The sequence below is a fragment of the Zalophus californianus genome, chromosome 12 (genome assembly GCF_009762305.2).
Source record: "Zalophus californianus isolate mZalCal1 chromosome 12, mZalCal1.pri.v2, whole genome shotgun sequence".
Classification (NCBI taxonomy): Eukaryota; Metazoa; Chordata; class Mammalia; order Carnivora; family Otariidae; genus Zalophus; species Zalophus californianus.
Window position 1 is genome coordinate 56009222 of NC_045606.1, and position 18429 is coordinate 56027650.

Sequence of the window (18429 nt, forward strand, 5' to 3'; positions counted from 1 at the left end):
AAGCGGGGGGGGGAGTGGCAGAGGGAGAGGAAGAAGTAGGCTCCCCCCTAATCAGGGAGCCCAATGCAGGGCTTGATCCCAGGACTCTAGGATCATGACCTGAGCCGAAGGCAGACGCTTAACCGACTGAGCCACTCAGGTGCCCCCCAAGGTAGTATTTCTAAAACCCACCAGAATATAGTTGCTGTGCTTGTCATCCTGCAATTGCACAACAGCATAAACAGTTCAGCAACTTCCAGAAGTGTTGTTCAATTTCTCCTGCTCCTTACAGCGTGGAATGTAGCTGACAGTTTATCATTTGTGACATGGACAGTAACAAAAAAGCCCCAACAACTCAAATAGGTCATTTTAGCTGAAGTCTTCACCTCTTCTATCAAACGTTTGTTTATTTTTTCTTTCCAAGACTTACAGTGGGAATACATTGAGAATTGAGCCTTGTATCTTTGCCCTTCCTACTTTCAGTATATCAGGTCCAGTGTGACTTGCTTAGGTATGACCAAAAGGTAGGCAATAAGAATAAATAAAAGTCCCAGAAAGTGAGAATCTGGAAAACTAACACAGAAACATAAAATTAATTATTTTTCTCTGTTGGGCCCACCAGAAAACAAAAAACAGAAACAAAACAAAACAGCAGCTCCAGAGAGACCTAAGGGATCCTAAGACCGCTTCTGCATTATTCTTGTCCCTGCATGCACAGAGGTGTTAGCTGAAGGAGGTTTGTTTCAATAACAATCTTTTGTACATAAGGCACATGGGACTTGAATGAACTTCTAAAGCAGCTTTCTAGTACCTAACGAAATCCAGTGTTCTCCAAATAGATGGTTGCCTGGTCTCCTACCACTTAGAATCTGTATGACTCAGAACAAGTCAGTTAATATCTCTTTCCCATATTTTCTTTCAAAGTGTAGAAAATAATACAGACCTAGATGGGTTGTTTTGAGACTCCAAGGGGTAGTATGAAAGGATACTATGAGCTTTAAAAATGCTAACGGATACTTGTTAATTTCTAGTGTCCCTCGCTAACGCTTCCTTTCAGACCAGCCCAGACAGAAGAAGCCCAGCCATGTGACTGCACTGTGCCACCCAGCTGGTAGCCGAAATGAGGTAGTGGGGAAACGGTCACCAGGTGGTATTGCGTGAGGGCTCTTGGGACTCCTGCTTATGGAGGGTGAATGGTTTATGTATCCAACACTTATGCAGCACCTACTGCATGCAGCCTTTCTTCTAATTTGCACAGCCTTATAAGAAACCAAGGCAAAGAAGAGTTAAGTAACTTGTGCAAGGTCAAACTGTTTATAAATAGTCCACGGTTTAAACTCAGGCCATCCAACTACCAAGGGAGTTCATGCTTGTCACCTGTCATCTTTTGTAACCATCACAGAATAACTGACACAATCACTACATTCTCAAGTCTCTCCTCCTTGACTGGTTGGTCTTCCTTGTGGTATTTATACAGCTTATACTTAAAAAAGGCAGACGTTAAATCTCAGAGTCTCTAAAGATATGATTATTTAAAAGAAATAAGTAGGACTAAGCATGTTCAATACCTGAGGACTAAGCATGTTCAATAAACACCTGAGCATTATAGCTTTAATTCACATTTCACTCTTTGGCATAGTCTCTCCCATTCAGCCTCATGTCTTGTGGGTTCTGGCACCAAACCCAGACAGCCTGGGCTCCCTAAAGAACAGCATAATCTAATAGACTGCATAAATAAACCCTCATCAGGTGACCCTGGGAGAGCTCAAACACCATCTCAGGTTAGCCAAGGGGCAGGAGGGTGACAAGAGCAAATTGCCTAATTGTATGGAGACTTACCTAGCAATGGATCTCTCCATTTCAATCCCCTACACTCAAGAGTGAAACGCTTGCCAATTATTTTAAAAGGATTCACTTTCTGATTTCTAACTTATTATACAGCAAATACTAACAACATATTAGGAAAGAAAGGAAGCGTGCTCTCTTTACAAAGCAGTCTCCCCAACAGGGTCAATTTCTTAATTGTAGCGGCTGTTCAGCTGTCCTGTCCTCGGGAGCTTCACATATCCCTGTCCAGGGTCTTTTAACGATAGCTTCTTAATAGATATTGGCTAAAGAATTAAAACTTGAGCATTCAGGACTGTTTCAATAAGGACAAAACTTATTCCTCTTTATCTAACTCAGTCTGGCTTCCGAAATGTGTTACTTTGAAAGTTCTAGGAAAGAAATGTAAGGGGGCAGTGGGAAGAAGGCGAGAGGAAATTACTCATATTTTACAAGTTCAGAAATAGCAATTCTCTCTCCCACTTAGTTATCCCTTAACCTACTTAATATATCCACAGAGCTTTGTGAATAGTCATCTTTCAACCTAGCAACTGCATGCTTATTCATTCATTAATACACTCACCTAATGTCTACCATGTGCTAGCCTAGGTACTTCATATTTATTATTTCACTTAGTTCTCCAAGTAAGCACAATGATCCCAATTTCACAGGTGAAGAACTGAGACTCAAGAGATTTTATGTAACGTGGCAAGGTTGCCCAGCTAGCAAAAAGCAGAGCCTGTGTGAATACAGGTCAGTTGCAACAAGACGCCTTTATGTCTGTTCCATACTTTTTGACAGTGTTTGTTCAGGGACCACGGGTATAGAAAGCAGTTAGGAATTTCATAATTTGCCAGATAAGACTCAATGGAGAGGCCTTTGTTGATTTTTGAAGATCCTCACAATACATCACTGGAATGAGGGAGCTCAGGAATTTGTGGGCATTTTGTTGCCATTCCCCATGTCCACCTGGCCATACATTCTAAGGGGCCCTAATGGATACCTGCTGTTGGCATTCAGTAAATTTAGTCCACTAATTTGCATCTGCCATGTGCAAAGCCCTGTGCTAGGTGCTGTGAGGACTAAAAAAATGTGTAAATAGAAACCCAGGACTCTGAGAACTATACAGTCTTTCAACCAATGAATTAATCAAAAGAGGGTTATCCACATGAGCAGAGAAAAGGGTAGTGTTCAGCAGGGCATTAGCCAAGCTCAAGGTTCCCAAATGGAACATGTAAAGGCCTATCTCAAAACCTGTCTCAGGCCTGGTAGAATTGGGGTGCCCTCTTTCTCTGCTCCTCTTCTCTCTATGAGAATGAGCTCTAACCAGGCTTTCACACCTACCTCTCCCACTAGACAATGCCAGCAATGACCTCCACAACCAATGGTCATTCCCAGGCTTCAATTTATTTGACTTATCAGCTTTGTTCATTAAAAGTAAATGAATTAAAGTGTTGCAGTTCAACACAGATTTGCATGTACCTTGGAAATGATCTGCAGTGAGCATATATTATTTTTATAAAAGTTACTTTTAAAATACTACAGTGATAAATGAAGATTCTTTTCCAGAAAAATCACAAAATTCAAAAGGACAGAACAGTTTCATATGGATCATTCCAGCTGAAAGGGTAGCTGAACCAAAGCCTGAGAGGGGGAAGAACACTAAAGCAAAGATGGACCTAGCACACTACAAACATTAGGGCATGAGTAAGACGGTCAGAAGGGACCGGCAGCCTGTTCCTGGCTGGTTCCATTAACTGGGGATTTCCTCAGGGAGAACAGGTGCCTATCCTACAGATAAAGGCACTATATCTGAAGGATGTTCTGCTCTTCTTCAAAGAGATCCATTTCATTCGCTGACTGTCAGGTTCTTGAAACAAGACCATGATTTTCAGTTCTGGCTCTGTAACTGGCCTGAGTTCAAAGGAAGCTCATCTGTAATTGTTAAAGAGTTTCTTAAATTTACAGAGGATCTTTCTCCAAAGAGTTTCAACATCTTTTAGCCAATAAAAACATTCCATTTTCTCTCAAAACAACCCTGGAAAGGAAACAGGAGGTGAGTTTTGTCTCCATGTCATGGATCAAGAACTGAGGCAAACTTCACTTGCCTAAAGTCCCTCAGTAACATAATATAAAGACTATAGCAGAGATGGCTTGATTTCAACCCTCTAATATCACTAAGGGATGACAAATACAGCACCTGTGCTGCCATGCACCCTGCCTATGCCCATGAGCCATAGCAGCAAACATGGCACTCTTTCTCACAGTAGTCAACTCAACTGCAGAATCCTTCTCAACACAAGGCTCTAAGCAGCTACTACCAATAGATAGGTGCTGGCATGGGAAGAGAAAAAACACTCACACCCTTGAGAGGACAAGGCCTGGCAGAACAGAAAAGGGTAAGGAGTCATCAACTCATTTCACCTGTTTTAGGTATGGATTATGCCAGATATTGAAGATACCAACTACAGCCCAAATATTAAATATTCTATCACATTCTTCTCTAAAAGCATTTTGGGGGCACGTGGGTGGCTCAGTCAGTTAAGCGTCCTACTCTTGATTTCGGCTCACATCATGATCTCAAGGTTGTGAGATCAAGCCCATGTGCTCGGCTCTGCACTGGGCATGAAGCCTGCTTAAGATTCTCTCTCTCTCTCTCCTCTGTCATGGCCCATGCATGCTCTCTCTCTCAAAATAAATAAATAAATAAATAAATAAATAAATAAAAGCATTTTGTTAATGTGTATAAAGGAAGGCACTTTTTATTTTAAAAGTATACATTCAGGGGTGCGTGGGTGGCTCAGTCAGTTAAGCATCTGCCTTCGGCTCAGGTCATTATCTCAGGGTCCTGGGATCGAGTCCCGCATCGGGCTCCCTGCTCAGCGGAGAGCCTGCTTCTCCCTCTCCCTCTGCCTGCCACTCCTTCTACTTGTGCTCTCTATTTCTCTATCAAATAAATAAATAAAATCTTAAAAAAAGTATATATTCATATATGCATTTTATACTTTGTGGGCCTTTGTACAATACTAACAAGTACTGGGTAGATACATGTATAATGCCTGCAGAATTTTCTAGGGGCAAAAAGCAGAACTATTCTCTATGAGCATTTATATTTTCCATAAATAAGAATGAAGTTCAAATTAATGTTAATTATAATAACAAAAATGAATATTAATATTAACTCAGGACCTATTATGAGTCTGACCCTGGATTAGATGCTTCAGTTTTCATCCTCACAATAATCCTATGTGAAAAGAACTATTATTATTTCAATTTTACTGACGAGAAAACAGAGGCTTAAGTTTAAGAGTTCAAGGTCAGAGAACCAATAAATGGGTGGAACCAAGGCTGGAGAGTTCAAGTTCTAAGCACTAATGCACACATTCCTCCCAAAATTATCTTAATAAGATTATATTTGCAGGTTGTTTCCATACTGACAACATGATATTTAATATATTTAAATTTCAAAAGCCCTAGTATTTAAACTAAAAGATGACAGAACCCTTCTTGGGTATTCATGGTCCTGAATCGTAAACTCTGTCTTAGGTCAGAAGTAAAAACAAAGATACCAATCACAATTCTTGATCATTCTGTCCTTCAAGGAAGCAAGCTCTTCTAACAAGACTATAGATAGGGAAAATCTCTACATAAATGCATAGCTCCTTGTGATTTCATGAGGGGAGGCTCTGGGATAGGAAGGGACAAGCTCAAATTCAGTTCAAGAAGCAAGGACAAGGGCAAGTCAGTGCAAAGAACTGAAAGAAAGCTAGTGTGGCTGGAGTACACAGACTCTCAATGTCACTTAGTGATGCTGCAGGAGAATTTAAGTAAGACGACTTAAGATGACCGAGTCTTTCAGCCAAAACTGCATTAAAAGTTTGTGCATTCAGTGCCCCTCTCTTATAACCACCCCAGCTCCAAAACAGCAAAAATACACAAAGTTACAAACATGTAGGGGCTTGTGTGTGTGTGTGTGTGTGTGTGTGTGTGTGTGTGATTAAAAAAAAAATTAAATATCTCCATGGATCAAACACAAAATAGAAATGCAAAAGAAACTGTAGACAGAAGTGTCCAGGAGTCCTACTTCTGTGGGCTATTGGGGCTAAAAATGTCCACAGGAAAAGGCTGGGACCTGAGCTAGCCTCACGGCTGGAAATAAGCAAATGCTGAGGGGGAGCTCCACACAATGAAAGGGGGCTTTAAAACTTGCCTTATCCAGGGAGGTGGCAGAAGGCAGACACAGCCTCACAACCAGACTTGGGCCAAGTGTGCTGACCTGGTGGTGGATCTTGGATGTTCTATCACTGACGTGGAACAGAAGCCCCCAAGAGCAAATATAACCCTTGACTCTGAGTTGGGGTCCTCGGAGGTAAGCAGCAGATAGTAGCAAATCCCTAGATGGGGCAGGGTGAGTGCAAGGAAAGAACATGGGGAAACAAACTCAAGATGATACTCTAAAGCAAAATCCCAAAGCACAGAAGAAAAACCAGCATTAAAGAGGGTCCAATACAGTCAACATCAGGCCTATCCACCCCCTGCCCCCACCATGAAATGAAAAAAACAGCCTAATAGTGACTTTAAACTGGAGCTTTAAAAACGAGTAGGTTGTTGCACAGATTATCTTTATCAGGTAGAGTTCAACATTCCTCACATTGAATTTCTTATTCTATAAATCTTGACATTTTAAGTGTTGAACTTGTATTTTCCAGAGAAGTGACTGGAAACACAGCATCACTCTCTTTAGCATCTGCAAGACCATGGGGTACGGCTCTGTTCCCTCAGAGCCATGAAGGTTGAACTTCCAAGGTTCCTGTACCTCCCCAGCACCTTTAGAGAATGAAAGACAATCTTGGGACAGCTTGTGATGGCAGAACGGACACAGCTTGCCAAGATGGACGATATGGATGGAAAACCTAAGCCATTCCTGCAACAGAACACCTCTCTTTGACAAAAGGATGGGAAAGTGGGCAGAGTAAGAAAATGGTCCCTGAAATTAAACATGGCCTTTATAACTAGATTCAGTCTAGGATTGGAATAAAGTTATTAAATTCTCCACCTGCTCTGCCACAGAAGTGTTTATGTTTACAAAGCTACATTACATGTCCCTTAAAGAGGGAGAGCCTAAATATAAAAGATGACCATTTGATGAATGAATAGCTGAATGGTCAACCATTCTAAGTGAGAAAAAAAATGGAGGCATCACACACATTCCTTTCACTTTTCATGACAAGCTCAAAAGCAGCTCTGTGAAAACCAAATTAATCAATTCAAATAACATACCAAAAGAGTTTCTATAGTATTCAGTTGTAGAATGTCACACCACTGCTCCAATTCCTATGGTGTTATAAGCACTGGCAGTTTAAATGAATCATGTTCCTTCTCTTTATCCAAGAAGTACATAGCAAGAGATGCTACTAGGTACAAAGGGTGAGGGAAAGCTCACACATTCAGGCTCTAATCCCAACCAGAATCTCGGCTTAGGGAGAGAAACACCCCCGTGGAAAGCTGACAAGCAGGGTGAGTGTATAGCCACCCTTCTGAAGCCAGGACTCCAAAGGGGCCACAATGCATTAAGCCAAGGACTAGTTTTTAGTCTTTTTTTTTTTTTTTTAAATCCCAGACAGAAGTGATTACAGTGCTAAAAATTTTTTTCTTCCTAACCCCTCACAGGAGCATCTTGGAGGGTGCCCCAAATGTCCAGGCTGGGGCAAAATCTGATCTGTCTAGAATCGTAGATTCTAATGACACGAAGCGGCCTTATGAAGGAACAAGCTCCCTGTCCCAGGCAATGTTCACACGGAGAGACACATTACGATGTGTCAGAAACGTGCAGACGTGCCTGAGGTGGGAGGTTGCTGGACTGTTGCTTCCAAATATGGAACCAAGGACTTGGGGCCAATTCTTGGGCCAGCGCTTCCGGTGGGGGGAAAAAAGCCGGCAGATGCTGAAAAGGCTCAGAGACCACTGTGGTCGGGAACCCACAGCTTCCTGACAGCCCACTCGCTACATCACTGAACGTGAGAGAATAAGAATGATGAACATGCATTTACCACCACTGACCTAAAGCCAGCAAATTCTGCCAAGGGAGATGTATTAGAAAGAGAACCAAGAAACAACATATCATTACGGCTGGTGCTTAGATAGGAGTTAATTATCCAGGTCTTTGCTTCACTTCTTTCTTCTTCCTACTGAATTTCTTTTGCCCACTTCTCTGTGGCTTCGATTCCCTTATCCAGTGGAGAAAGCAAGCAGGGGAGACTCAAAGTCATCCACGTGGCAATCTGTGGGGGAAGCGGTCATAAAAGGCTTGGGAAGGGGAAGGAAGAGGAGGGCAGGAGGATATTAAACTTATTGGAACAGTGACTGTTCCTTTGTTTTGGGTAGTAGGGTACAAAGGAAAGTGTGGGCTCTGGAGTTGGACTGAGTTTTGACTTCTTGTTCTGCCACTTACTAGCGGTGTATCCTTGGGCGAAGAACTCAGTTGGTCTGACTTCAGCTTCCTCATGGAGAAAATAGGGATATTCCTATATGTGTTGGAAGACAGTTGCAAGGATCGGATAAAATAATGCAAAGAGCCAAATACAGTTCCTTCCCATCGGGCAAGCACCCAAGCTGCATTATGAAAAGCACCTAAAGTTTACTCTTCTCATACAATTAAGATATGGCTGAAAGCAAGCGCTCTTCCACTGAGAAACAGGAGGTCCCAAGTAAATGCACACATCTTAATCTGCCAATTTCTTAGTATAAATTTGCATCTTAAAATTTGCATTGGTTAAACTTTACCTGTCGACTTCCTTGCTTGGAGGAGCAGCTGCTTATGCTCCTTGAAGGTGAGACCAGTTTTTGGGACACCCCAAGGTTCTTCTCGTCACTCATCATGAGCAGTGGGTCACTTGGTCTCGATGCAGTCAAAATGCCATCAGAAGACAGTGGAGCTGAGAGTACGGAAGTCGCACACGGGCAGGTGGTTCAGTTCTTATCCAATACGTTTAAAGGCATTTTGGATGACCCAGAGGAAATCTCTAAAAGCAAAAGAAAAGGATTACAGAGAAGGTCAGAGGACTCAGACACCATCTGTAATTAGCCCTGTCTGCAAGTGGTTTGTCTACAGTACAGATTACAGAGCCATGATGCATAGTTACATCAGGAGCTGTGAAAGAAAAGATGCTTTACACCCATCTTTTCTTGGAAATTATGTATAGGTGGTTTTTCATGTAGCTTTGCAATATGCCAGAATTAAAAACAGTAGTAAGAAAATTTGAGTCCAGACACATATGAAATCAGTACTATAAAAAACCATCCCGAACCACAATGAGATACCACTTCACACCTGCTAAATGATAAGTATAATTTTTTTAAAAAAATGGAAAATAACAAGTATTGGAAGAAACTGGAATCCTCAGGCATTGCTGGTAGGAGTATTAAATGGTACAGCATAGTTAGAAAGAGTTTGGTAGTTTTTTTAAAAAGCTAAGCAGAATTATCATCTGATCCAGCAATTCCACTCCTAGGTACATAGCCCAAAGAACTGAAAACAGGTGTTCAAACAAAAACTTGTACAAGAAGGTTCATAGTAAAGCTACTGGCAGTAGCCAAAGGTAGGAACAACCCAGCGTCCATCAACTGATGAACAGACAGCATACACTGTCTGAATGTTTGTGTCCCCCTGAAATTCATGTGTTAAAAATCCTAACCCAATGTGATGGCAATAGGAGGTGCAGCCTCTGACAGGTACTTAGGTCCTGAGGGCAGAGCCCTTATGAATGGAATTAATTATAAAGAAGATGACCCAGAGCTCCCTAGCCTCTTCTGCCATGTGAGGATACAGTAAGTCTACAAGCCGAAGAGGGCCCTCTGCCCGTGCAGGCAGCCTCATTTTGGGCTCCCGGCCTCCAGAACTGTGAGGAATAAATTCCTGTCGCCTCTAAGCCACCCAGTCTGTGGCACTTTGTTATAGCAGCCCAAATGGACTAAGACTGCATATCCATGCAATGGATTATTGTTTAGGAATTAAAAGGAATGAAACAGTGATACATGATACAACAGGGATGAACCTTGAAAACATTATGCTAAGTGAAAGCAGCCAGACAGAAAAGACCACATATGCATGTTTCTATTTATATGAAATAACCACAGTGGGCAAATCCATAGAGGCACAAGGCCAAGCAGTGTTTGCCAAGGGCTGGGGGAATTGGAAAATAGGGTATGGCTATGAGGTTTCCTTTTAGGGTGATTAATGTTCTAGAACTAGATAATGGTGATAGTTGTACAACACTGTGACTAAATGTCACGAAATTGTATGTGTGAAAATGGTTAAAAATTGATTTTATATTATATATATTATAGTATAATTTTAAAAAACTTTTTTGGAGGGATGGGGTGGAAGATTTGTTCTACCAAAGGTTTTGGAGACATCTTCTAAAAACACTATTACAAAGAGTGACAAAATTATGAAGGAAAACAGTTCCCACATCATCTACAGTATCCTAGTAATTGAAACAATTATCATCTTTGAGTCCACACTACCTACCGCCAGGTCCTATAGTAAGAGTTTCCCATACACATGATCTCACTTAATCGACAGTCTCTGATGGGAGGAGATTATCTCTCTTTTCCAGAGGAAACAATGGAGTCTCTGAGAAGTTAGGTAACTTGCCCAATCACGCAGCTGGCAAGAGACTGAATTCAGGCTAGATGCCAGGCCTTTAACCTGGTATTGGAAATGAGCACACTTTAATAGCCGGGCCTGGTGATAACAGTTACTGCCCAACTCTGGGACCCAGCAGAACTGAGGAGCTGCCCAGAAAGACTCAGGAGGGAGCACATCATAAGCCAGCTTTGCAGAGGCCCTGCCCCATTCCTTCAACCACTGCCTTCATCCACAGCCCTGAGTTAAGGGTGACTAACATGTTTGGTTTTGGCTTCACAAGGCCAGCCTTTTATTTGACACACTAAGTTCAAATAAACTCTGTAACTTTCCCAAACATGTTAACAATAAAAATATATATATATCCAATCTATTTGGTTCTTAGTGCTCACACAGTCTTAATTTTAAAAGAAGCATGTTATATAAATTGTCCAGGACCCAGGTAGTTAGATATTATTTTAAACCTTTGGTTAATTATTAAGTACCCAATCTCCTATGCCTTTCATTAACACTTAGTTCTTTAAAAATGAGTATGCTAACGAGCACCGGACGCTATAATGGAAGTGTTGAATCACTACAGTGTACACCTGAAACTAATATTACACGGTATGTTAAGTAGAATTTAAATAAAAACAAAAAAATGAGTATGATAAAGCCATCAACTAAAACCAGGACAACAAGAAATATCATGTCAGAAAATAAAATTAAGGTACATGTAGCTGGAGAACTCAATTCGCATATTGCTTTCATAGAAACCCCCCAAATCTCTGTACGCATACATATTGGATCCAACAATAACTAAGACTAAAACCAAACCAACACCAGCCTCTTCACAAAGTTAGCTTCACTTATGGGGCGTGACTAATTGGACCCAAAGTTAGAAGTCAATGCAGTCGAGTTCAAAACTGCCAAGAAAGGCTGTACGGATATATTAATAGTCGGTTTAATAGCACGTTGGCTGTTGCCGCTGAAGAAAGAGAGGGAAAAGAAAACATGACGGGAACCCCAAAAGATGAACTGTGTGCGGGGGCAGCCGTTGCCACGACAACCGATTCCACAGTGGCTCGGGAATACCAACAAAGGGTTTGTGTGTGTGTGCGCACCAGTATTTTTGTCATGTTTTTTTAAAAGTGGAGGCTCTGACAGGGAGAGTGCAGGACAGCGGGTGGTCTGTAACATGTGCAGAAGGGGCAGAAAGGAATACTCGGGCAATAAAGAGTCAGCAAACCCTGTCCCACGAAGCCCTCTCCTCAGCTTTACTTGCTCCTCACCTTTGGCCTGGGGGAGAAATGGCTTCTGGTCAGTAGTCCCCCCTACTCTCCACACGTATACACCGTCCCAGTTAACCAGCGGGCCCCTGAAGGGGCCGAAGGTGCTGGGTCCCCTGCTTCCCGGCTTTGAACCCTAAGGGCTTGGCCCCTTCCAGGGGCCTGTAACTAAGTTGGGTCCTGCCGGGCAGGGGTCCTGGGTTCCCTGCCTCTTGGGGGACAGGAGTGGGCATGTCCAGGTGGGGTGGGGGCGGCACACTGTTCCACCGTTTTGCATATTGTTGCTTCTGAACCACAAACTGTATAAAATTGACGTTTTTTTGCAAAAAAAAAAAAAAAAAAAAAAAAAAAAAAAAAAAAAATAAAGAGTCAGCAATTCTGAAACTGCCAAATTAGAAACACAATAACCCTGTCTCAGAGGCAACTGATATAAAGGGTCACCTTTATCGCTTAGCTCTGCCAAAGTTCACCTTGGAGGAGTGAGCTACCAGAGCCAGGGCTAGGGGCAGGCCAAAACCCCATAATTTAAGTTGGTACTTTGAGGTAAGGCCTCCGCAAGTACCACAGTGCCTCTTCTTCTCCTCCAGGGAGAAGAAATGGTGTGACTCCAACCCCTCCCCGACCCCCGCCCCAACATCCATCCCCGAGTGAGTCTGGGATTATCACCTAGGGAAACAGATCTTGTTTCATCCCCCAGAACCTTCCAGCCTAGCCTCATCAGAAATTCAGTTAAAATCATTAGTTAAAATTCAGTCCACTTACGGCTTAAAGGGCAAAAGAGATCAAATTCTGGGAAAAGGAAATACTTAAAACAGGGTAGAATAGAGCACAAAGGCAACAGAGGCCTGAGACTAAGGTGTCCCAGGAATGAGGTGGTCATGTGGAATGAGGTACTTATTGTGTCAACCTAGGGGGCCCTAAGGGCTGGCCGGCGGGTCCTCAGAGGGAAGACCCTGACAGGAGTCCCAAGACAGAGGACCTCAACAAGGAGGAGTCACACGGAAGACTGGTGTCTCCTACTCCAACTAGCTGACTTCACAGTGCTGACCTAGTAAAATGGGGAAGACAAAGCCCTTAGGCATGACAGATACTGGCCAGGGGCCAGGGCCGCTGATTCAGGGGTATGTGGATGATGATGAGGAGGGTACCTCTGAAAGAGCTGTGGTGCTTTCTCCTCTCCCAGTGGAGAGGTTTTCCATGGAAAACCTCTAACTCAAGGGGCTTGTATAAAATACAATATAATAGTTTCCCTGCTCAGACTCTGTGAACAACTTAAGGCCAATAATTCATTTCCCCCTTATTTTTTTTACTGAGACATAACTTCCGTAAAGTGAGTAAGTCTTAAGCATACAGACAGCTCTATGAAATTTTACATTTGCAAATAGTGAAATAATCACCACCCAGATCAAGAAATAGAACATTTGCCGCCTCCTCAGAAGGTTCCTCCATCCCTTGGCCATTGATTTGACAGGTAGGGGGGGGTCAATCCTGCTGAATGCTGTGATAACTGCCCCAAGTAAACCTGTCTGGAGGTACCTGTCGTGCCCTATAGACAGACGGCTGGGACTTCCCAAACTCACAGGGACGGGCTGCATGACTGCTCTTGTGCCTTCTACCTAAGACAAGTGTTTGATGCATGACAGAAGTCAGTGCGGGACCCGCTTTCATTTCAACGAACCACCTGGTAGCCGAATCCAACAGGTATGAGAAGCTTAATGTAGTTAGGTCAATTAAAAAATGCCCTTCTTGGGGTGCCTGGGTGGCTCAGTTGTTAAGCGTCTGCCTTCGGCTCAGGTCATGATCCCAGGGTCCTAGGACCAAGCCCCGCATTGGGCTCGCTGCTGGGCAGGAAGCCTGCTTCTCCCTCTCCCACTCCCCCTGCTTGTGTTCCCTCTCTCGCTATGACTCTCTCTGTCAAATAAATAAATAAAATCTTTAAAAATAAAGAAATAAATTTAAAAAATGCCCTTCTTGTGCTTCGGAAATGAGCCAGGTCCTTTCTCACCATTGCTACTCACCTTGGAAGCTGATGGCCCAGGTGAAGATGGTGTTCTAACTAAAAGTCCAACGCATGAGACATGAGTGCATGGGGCTTCCATTAGGGAAAAGAGAACTCTGATTTCTACCAAGAATGGGGAAGAACAAATGATCAAGGCACTGCCAAGCATTTTGGCCACAAAGACTGATCTTAAGACTTATTTTGGCCATTTTCACTTAAAAAAAGAATACAGAGTTTGGGAAAAGATGTAAAGGAGATGTACAGACCAAGATGTATATGACTCAGAAGGAGCCAGACCTGTTTGAATTTGGTGCTCCCTCATTACAAACTCTGTGCACCTTGACAGATGGAGTGACGTCTCTGGTCTTTAGGGTTTTTATGTAGGAAATGGGGCATCACAATGATTAAATGAAAAATGAGGACAAGATGTGTGGTGTGGATAGAATAGACACTCAACAGATGTTAGTTCCATTTCTTCCTCTCCTGGCTTCCTGGAAGTGGCATATACAGCACCAGATAAGATCCTATACTCCTCTTGCAACCAAAACCAAATACGGACTCTACAGAATTTTAAAACATATCAACATTTCCCCAAATCTGCAGCACAAGCGTGAACAGATTTTTAAACCATCAAAGCAGCATGCTTACTTTGAATAAGACATAAATGCAAAAAGATAAAAGCCACATATACGTCACCATTGATTGTCCAAGAAAACAACTTAATATTAACTAGTGGGTTTGAAACAGTGGCATATAACATAGCTATTTATTATTCTATTAGGCCTGGCGGCCTGCACTCACACACTTGGTCATGTGTGGCTGAGAAACAGGTTTTCCTTCCATCCTGGAAAACTTGCATTAAGGAAGGCCAGATGGCATATAGTTCCAGTTAATTTAAAATTTCCCAGTAACATATATAGAAGAATTATGTCCCCAGTCAACACCAAAAAAAAAAAAAATTCATAATGGAATATCCATTTCTTGTCTTCCAGTCGTCTTTGGTAAAAGAAAATTTTTCAAATCCCAGATGTGCATCTTTTTAGAAATGATGCCTGCTGAAACACCCTGATTTCCAAGATGTTACATGATCAATAGTAGGGCTTTGGTCATTTGCCTCTAAGATCCATAAACTGATCAGAGGTTTCTGGAAGCAAGTTCTAACCACAACGCCCTCAAATAGCTGCTCCTGAACCTCTGTGTGTCATGCCGGCCGATCTGCCTTAACTCCCTGGATGGCTGGCTTGATCCAGAGACACTGCCGACTGTTCCTGGAGGGATGAGTACCAAGGCTCACAGCCAAACTCGTCTCCACAGAAGTCTGTCCTAGATAGTTTTTCATTTAGAGTGGAAATCTGTCTCACTAGGAGACACTGCTCCCACACCTGCCCTCTGACACGAGAATGTCTTTTTCCTCAACCCCTGTCCTGGAACCACCACCACTCCCCCGTCCCACCCAGCAAATCTTTTCTTCTCCAGACCAGTCACTTTTTCATCAGCCTTGTCTTATGTGATCCTTATGATCACAGCCATCCAGCTCTGATTACCTTCAATTTGTCTGTGCTTCCCCGAAAAGGGTGCCCAGATCTCGAGGAAGCTCCAGGTGCGGTCTCGCTAGAGCAGGAGGGAGGGGAGCACTGGCCTCTGGCCACGTACACACACAACTGTAACCACGGCTTATGTGTGTCTGAGCTCTGGGGACACCCACACCTCTCTCTAGCACTTGCTGTCCTTACCGTTCTCCAGGACTCCGATGTGGTAGGAACTGTGGAGAAGCTGGGCTTTTCTCTTGCAACAGGACTCCGTTCCTTCCTTTAGCTGAAATTCATGACTTGCCTATTTTTTTTTTATTATTATTGTTTTTCCTCACATCAGTTTTGACCCCTGATTCCAGTCTGTCGAGACATTTCTGGAGACCAATTGCCATTCAGTGGCCTTGGCCGGCTTTTCCTTTGTGGAGGCATTCAGATTGCCTAGGCTTGTGAATTCTGTCCTCATCTAACAAATTATACTGGAAGATTTACTAAGAGCACAAGGGTACTGAAATCCTCTCCATGGCTTGATGCTAACTTATCTCTTCACTGGCATTTCTGGGTTCAAATTTGCCAACCCACGCACAGTAATCCCCCTAACTGTACAGTCATGGCCAATTTCTCAAAGTGTCCAGATCCACCTTCTTCAAAGTCTCCCGGATTCTTGTTTAAAATGCAGATTTTGGAAGCTCCACTTTAGATGGACTGAATCAGAATATCTGGGAATGGGCCTGATATCCTGTACATGTGACACATTCCCCCACGGGATTTTGTGTATGATGGAGCCAGTCATTCTTTTTTTTTTTTTTTTTAAAGATTTTATTTATTTATTTGTCAGAGACAGAGAAACAGAGAGAGAAAGAGAGAGCACAAGCAGGGACATGTAGAGGGAGAAGCAGGCTCCCCGCTGAGCCAGGAGTCTGATGTGGGGCTTGATCCCAGGACCCTGGGATCATGAACTGAGCCGAAGGCAGACGCTTAACCAACTGAGCCACCCAGGTGTCCCTGGGCCAGTCATTCTTAACCCCTCTTATCTTACCCGGAGCCAGTCCTGCTATTTGTTTATCTGTGATGTAGCAGAGTAGATAGGAAGCCAAAACTCTCTTTTGTCCAGGACTAGAATAGACCCCGAGTTCTCCTCTGAGGAAGATTCTGTCCTGTTGCCTAACGATTCCTTTAAGCCAGGGATGGCAAATACCAGATCCATGTGCTTCCAGTCCCCACTCCCATGCTTAATCACCATGGCAAATTTTCTCCACCCTCCAGAAAACTAGAAGACATTAGTGGGACAGACAGATCCTATCTTGCAAAGGCCCAAGTGGATGTGGTGGGGTCAGTGGAGATCCATGCATTCCCTTTTCCTGAATTTCATGAGACATTAACTGCAGTCTGATCACAAGAGTCACCATATATGGATCTGTCCTTGATCCTCAACACAAAATATCCACCCTGCAGGCTCGTGCCAAATATCATAATCCTGAATGTTGTACTGTCCAGACTCTGGAGAGCAGTGGATCTCAACTCTGACTACACATCAGATTTATGTGGGGAGCTTTTAAAAACGCTGATGACCAGGCCCTACCCATGATCTGGTATGGTGGAATTCGTGGTAGGGCCAGGCTTTGAAATTCCTAAAAACCTCCACAGGTGATTCTGATGCGGATCCAGGGTGGAGGGGCATCAGTAATGATCTAGAAAGATAACATAATGCGTGCAACGTAGCTCAAAGCAGATCATCAGATGGAGAAGTTGGTCAAACTGGACTGTTCTCACCTCTGAAGAATGACTTTGCCTGCACTGCCCTCTAGGTCATGCCCTTCACCTACAGTAAGAGAGATCATATACACAAAAATAAACCAACCCACCCGATGATCCTGGGGGGTTTTACAGAGTGGTGTAGTAATTAAAGCCATGAGCTCTGGATTCAAACCGCCTGGGTCCAAAGCCAGCCTTACTAAGTGGCTTTCAGCAAATTTTTAGCCTCTCTAGATCCTCAGTGTTCCGTGTGACAAATGGAAATAATGAAAGGATCTCCCCAAAGGGGTTGTTGAGGTGATTAGGTGAGTTAATGCATACAAAAGCCTACAAAAGGTGACGGGGGGCAGTCACCTCTCAATGAGCTAGCCAGTGTATGGTGGCTGAGGTCACTCTCGCGCACAACATCACAGAGGCTGCTTTTCTCTTGGAATCAGAAAAATAAAAAGGATATTTGCAAATATCCACATTCCTACCACCCAGCCTTAATAGGTCTCCATCCTTATTTATACAATATTCTGTATCTACTCTTCTGGCTTTTAAAAACTTGTGCCCGATAAATAGGGCAATACCATACATTTCTTTCTGCAGCTGGCTGATTTTCACTTGTAATCATTACACATACACTCTAGCTCATTCGTGTCACACTGTTTCGTGGTATGACTATGCCTTGTTTAACTTATTCTTCCTTTAGGTCATCTCTGATTCTTTGCTCTTAAAAACAGAGCTGCAAGGTCTGCTCCTTGTGAGGCTGCGGTGTGATTTTCTAAAACACACGGAACGACTGTAGCTTAAGGTAGAACTAGTTCTAGTTTTGCTGGGTATTCCAAACTGCTCCTCCAAATGGCCATACCAACGTGCACCAGGGTTTCTTTAAAGGACCTTGACAGGAAAATAGCCAGGTCTCAGGATCGGAGTGCCACTCCTAAATGACTGGCGTGTTCTCAGTATTGGACCCAGGAATTTATATATGAGAATGTGTCCCTCTTTGTTTGGGGTGCCAGGAGGGACAGAGAACCACCGGAGTGAAGATGAGCCTTTCCGTGTGCCTGGCTTACCTTATTGTCACTGTGCTCTAATTCTCTCAACTACCCACCTATTTGCCTGGAGAATGTGTGTATTCTTGGGAACCACTTCAAATACTTTATGAAATAAGACATTTATATTTTAAAAAATGTGTTTGTTTTTTAGCTAGAAAGTTATACAAACTGCTATTGGCAAGCCGTCCTGAGAGTGGGCAGTTTTCTCCTCAGCCCCCCAGGATGGCCCCATGTTATCCTGTGGGGGAGCCCCAGCCTCCGCCTGACTATCCACATGCCTCAGAGATGCTTGGAAAAGCGAGAGGGGGAGGGAGGGCCAGCCACACAAACAGCTCACAGAGTCGGAGAGCAGCCTATCAAGGGTACCTGTCGGTGAAGAAAGGAAAAG

General features: G+C 43.3%; 1 protein-coding gene across 9 annotated transcripts in view; it reads right to left on the reverse strand.

Moving 5' to 3' along the window:
• Positions 1–18429, reverse strand: part of OSBPL3 (oxysterol binding protein like 3) — a 174078-nt gene that overhangs the window by 78047 nt on the left and 77602 nt on the right. For all 9 annotated transcript variants that reach the window (XM_027573545.2, XM_027573549.2, XM_027573551.2 and 6 more), the window contains exon 2: positions 8587–8825. In XM_027573545.2, coding sequence (XP_027429346.1) covers positions 8587–8682 — 96 coding nt within the window. In that variant the 5' untranslated portion in view covers positions 8683–8825. The remainder of the gene's footprint in view (positions 1–8586; positions 8826–18429) is intronic.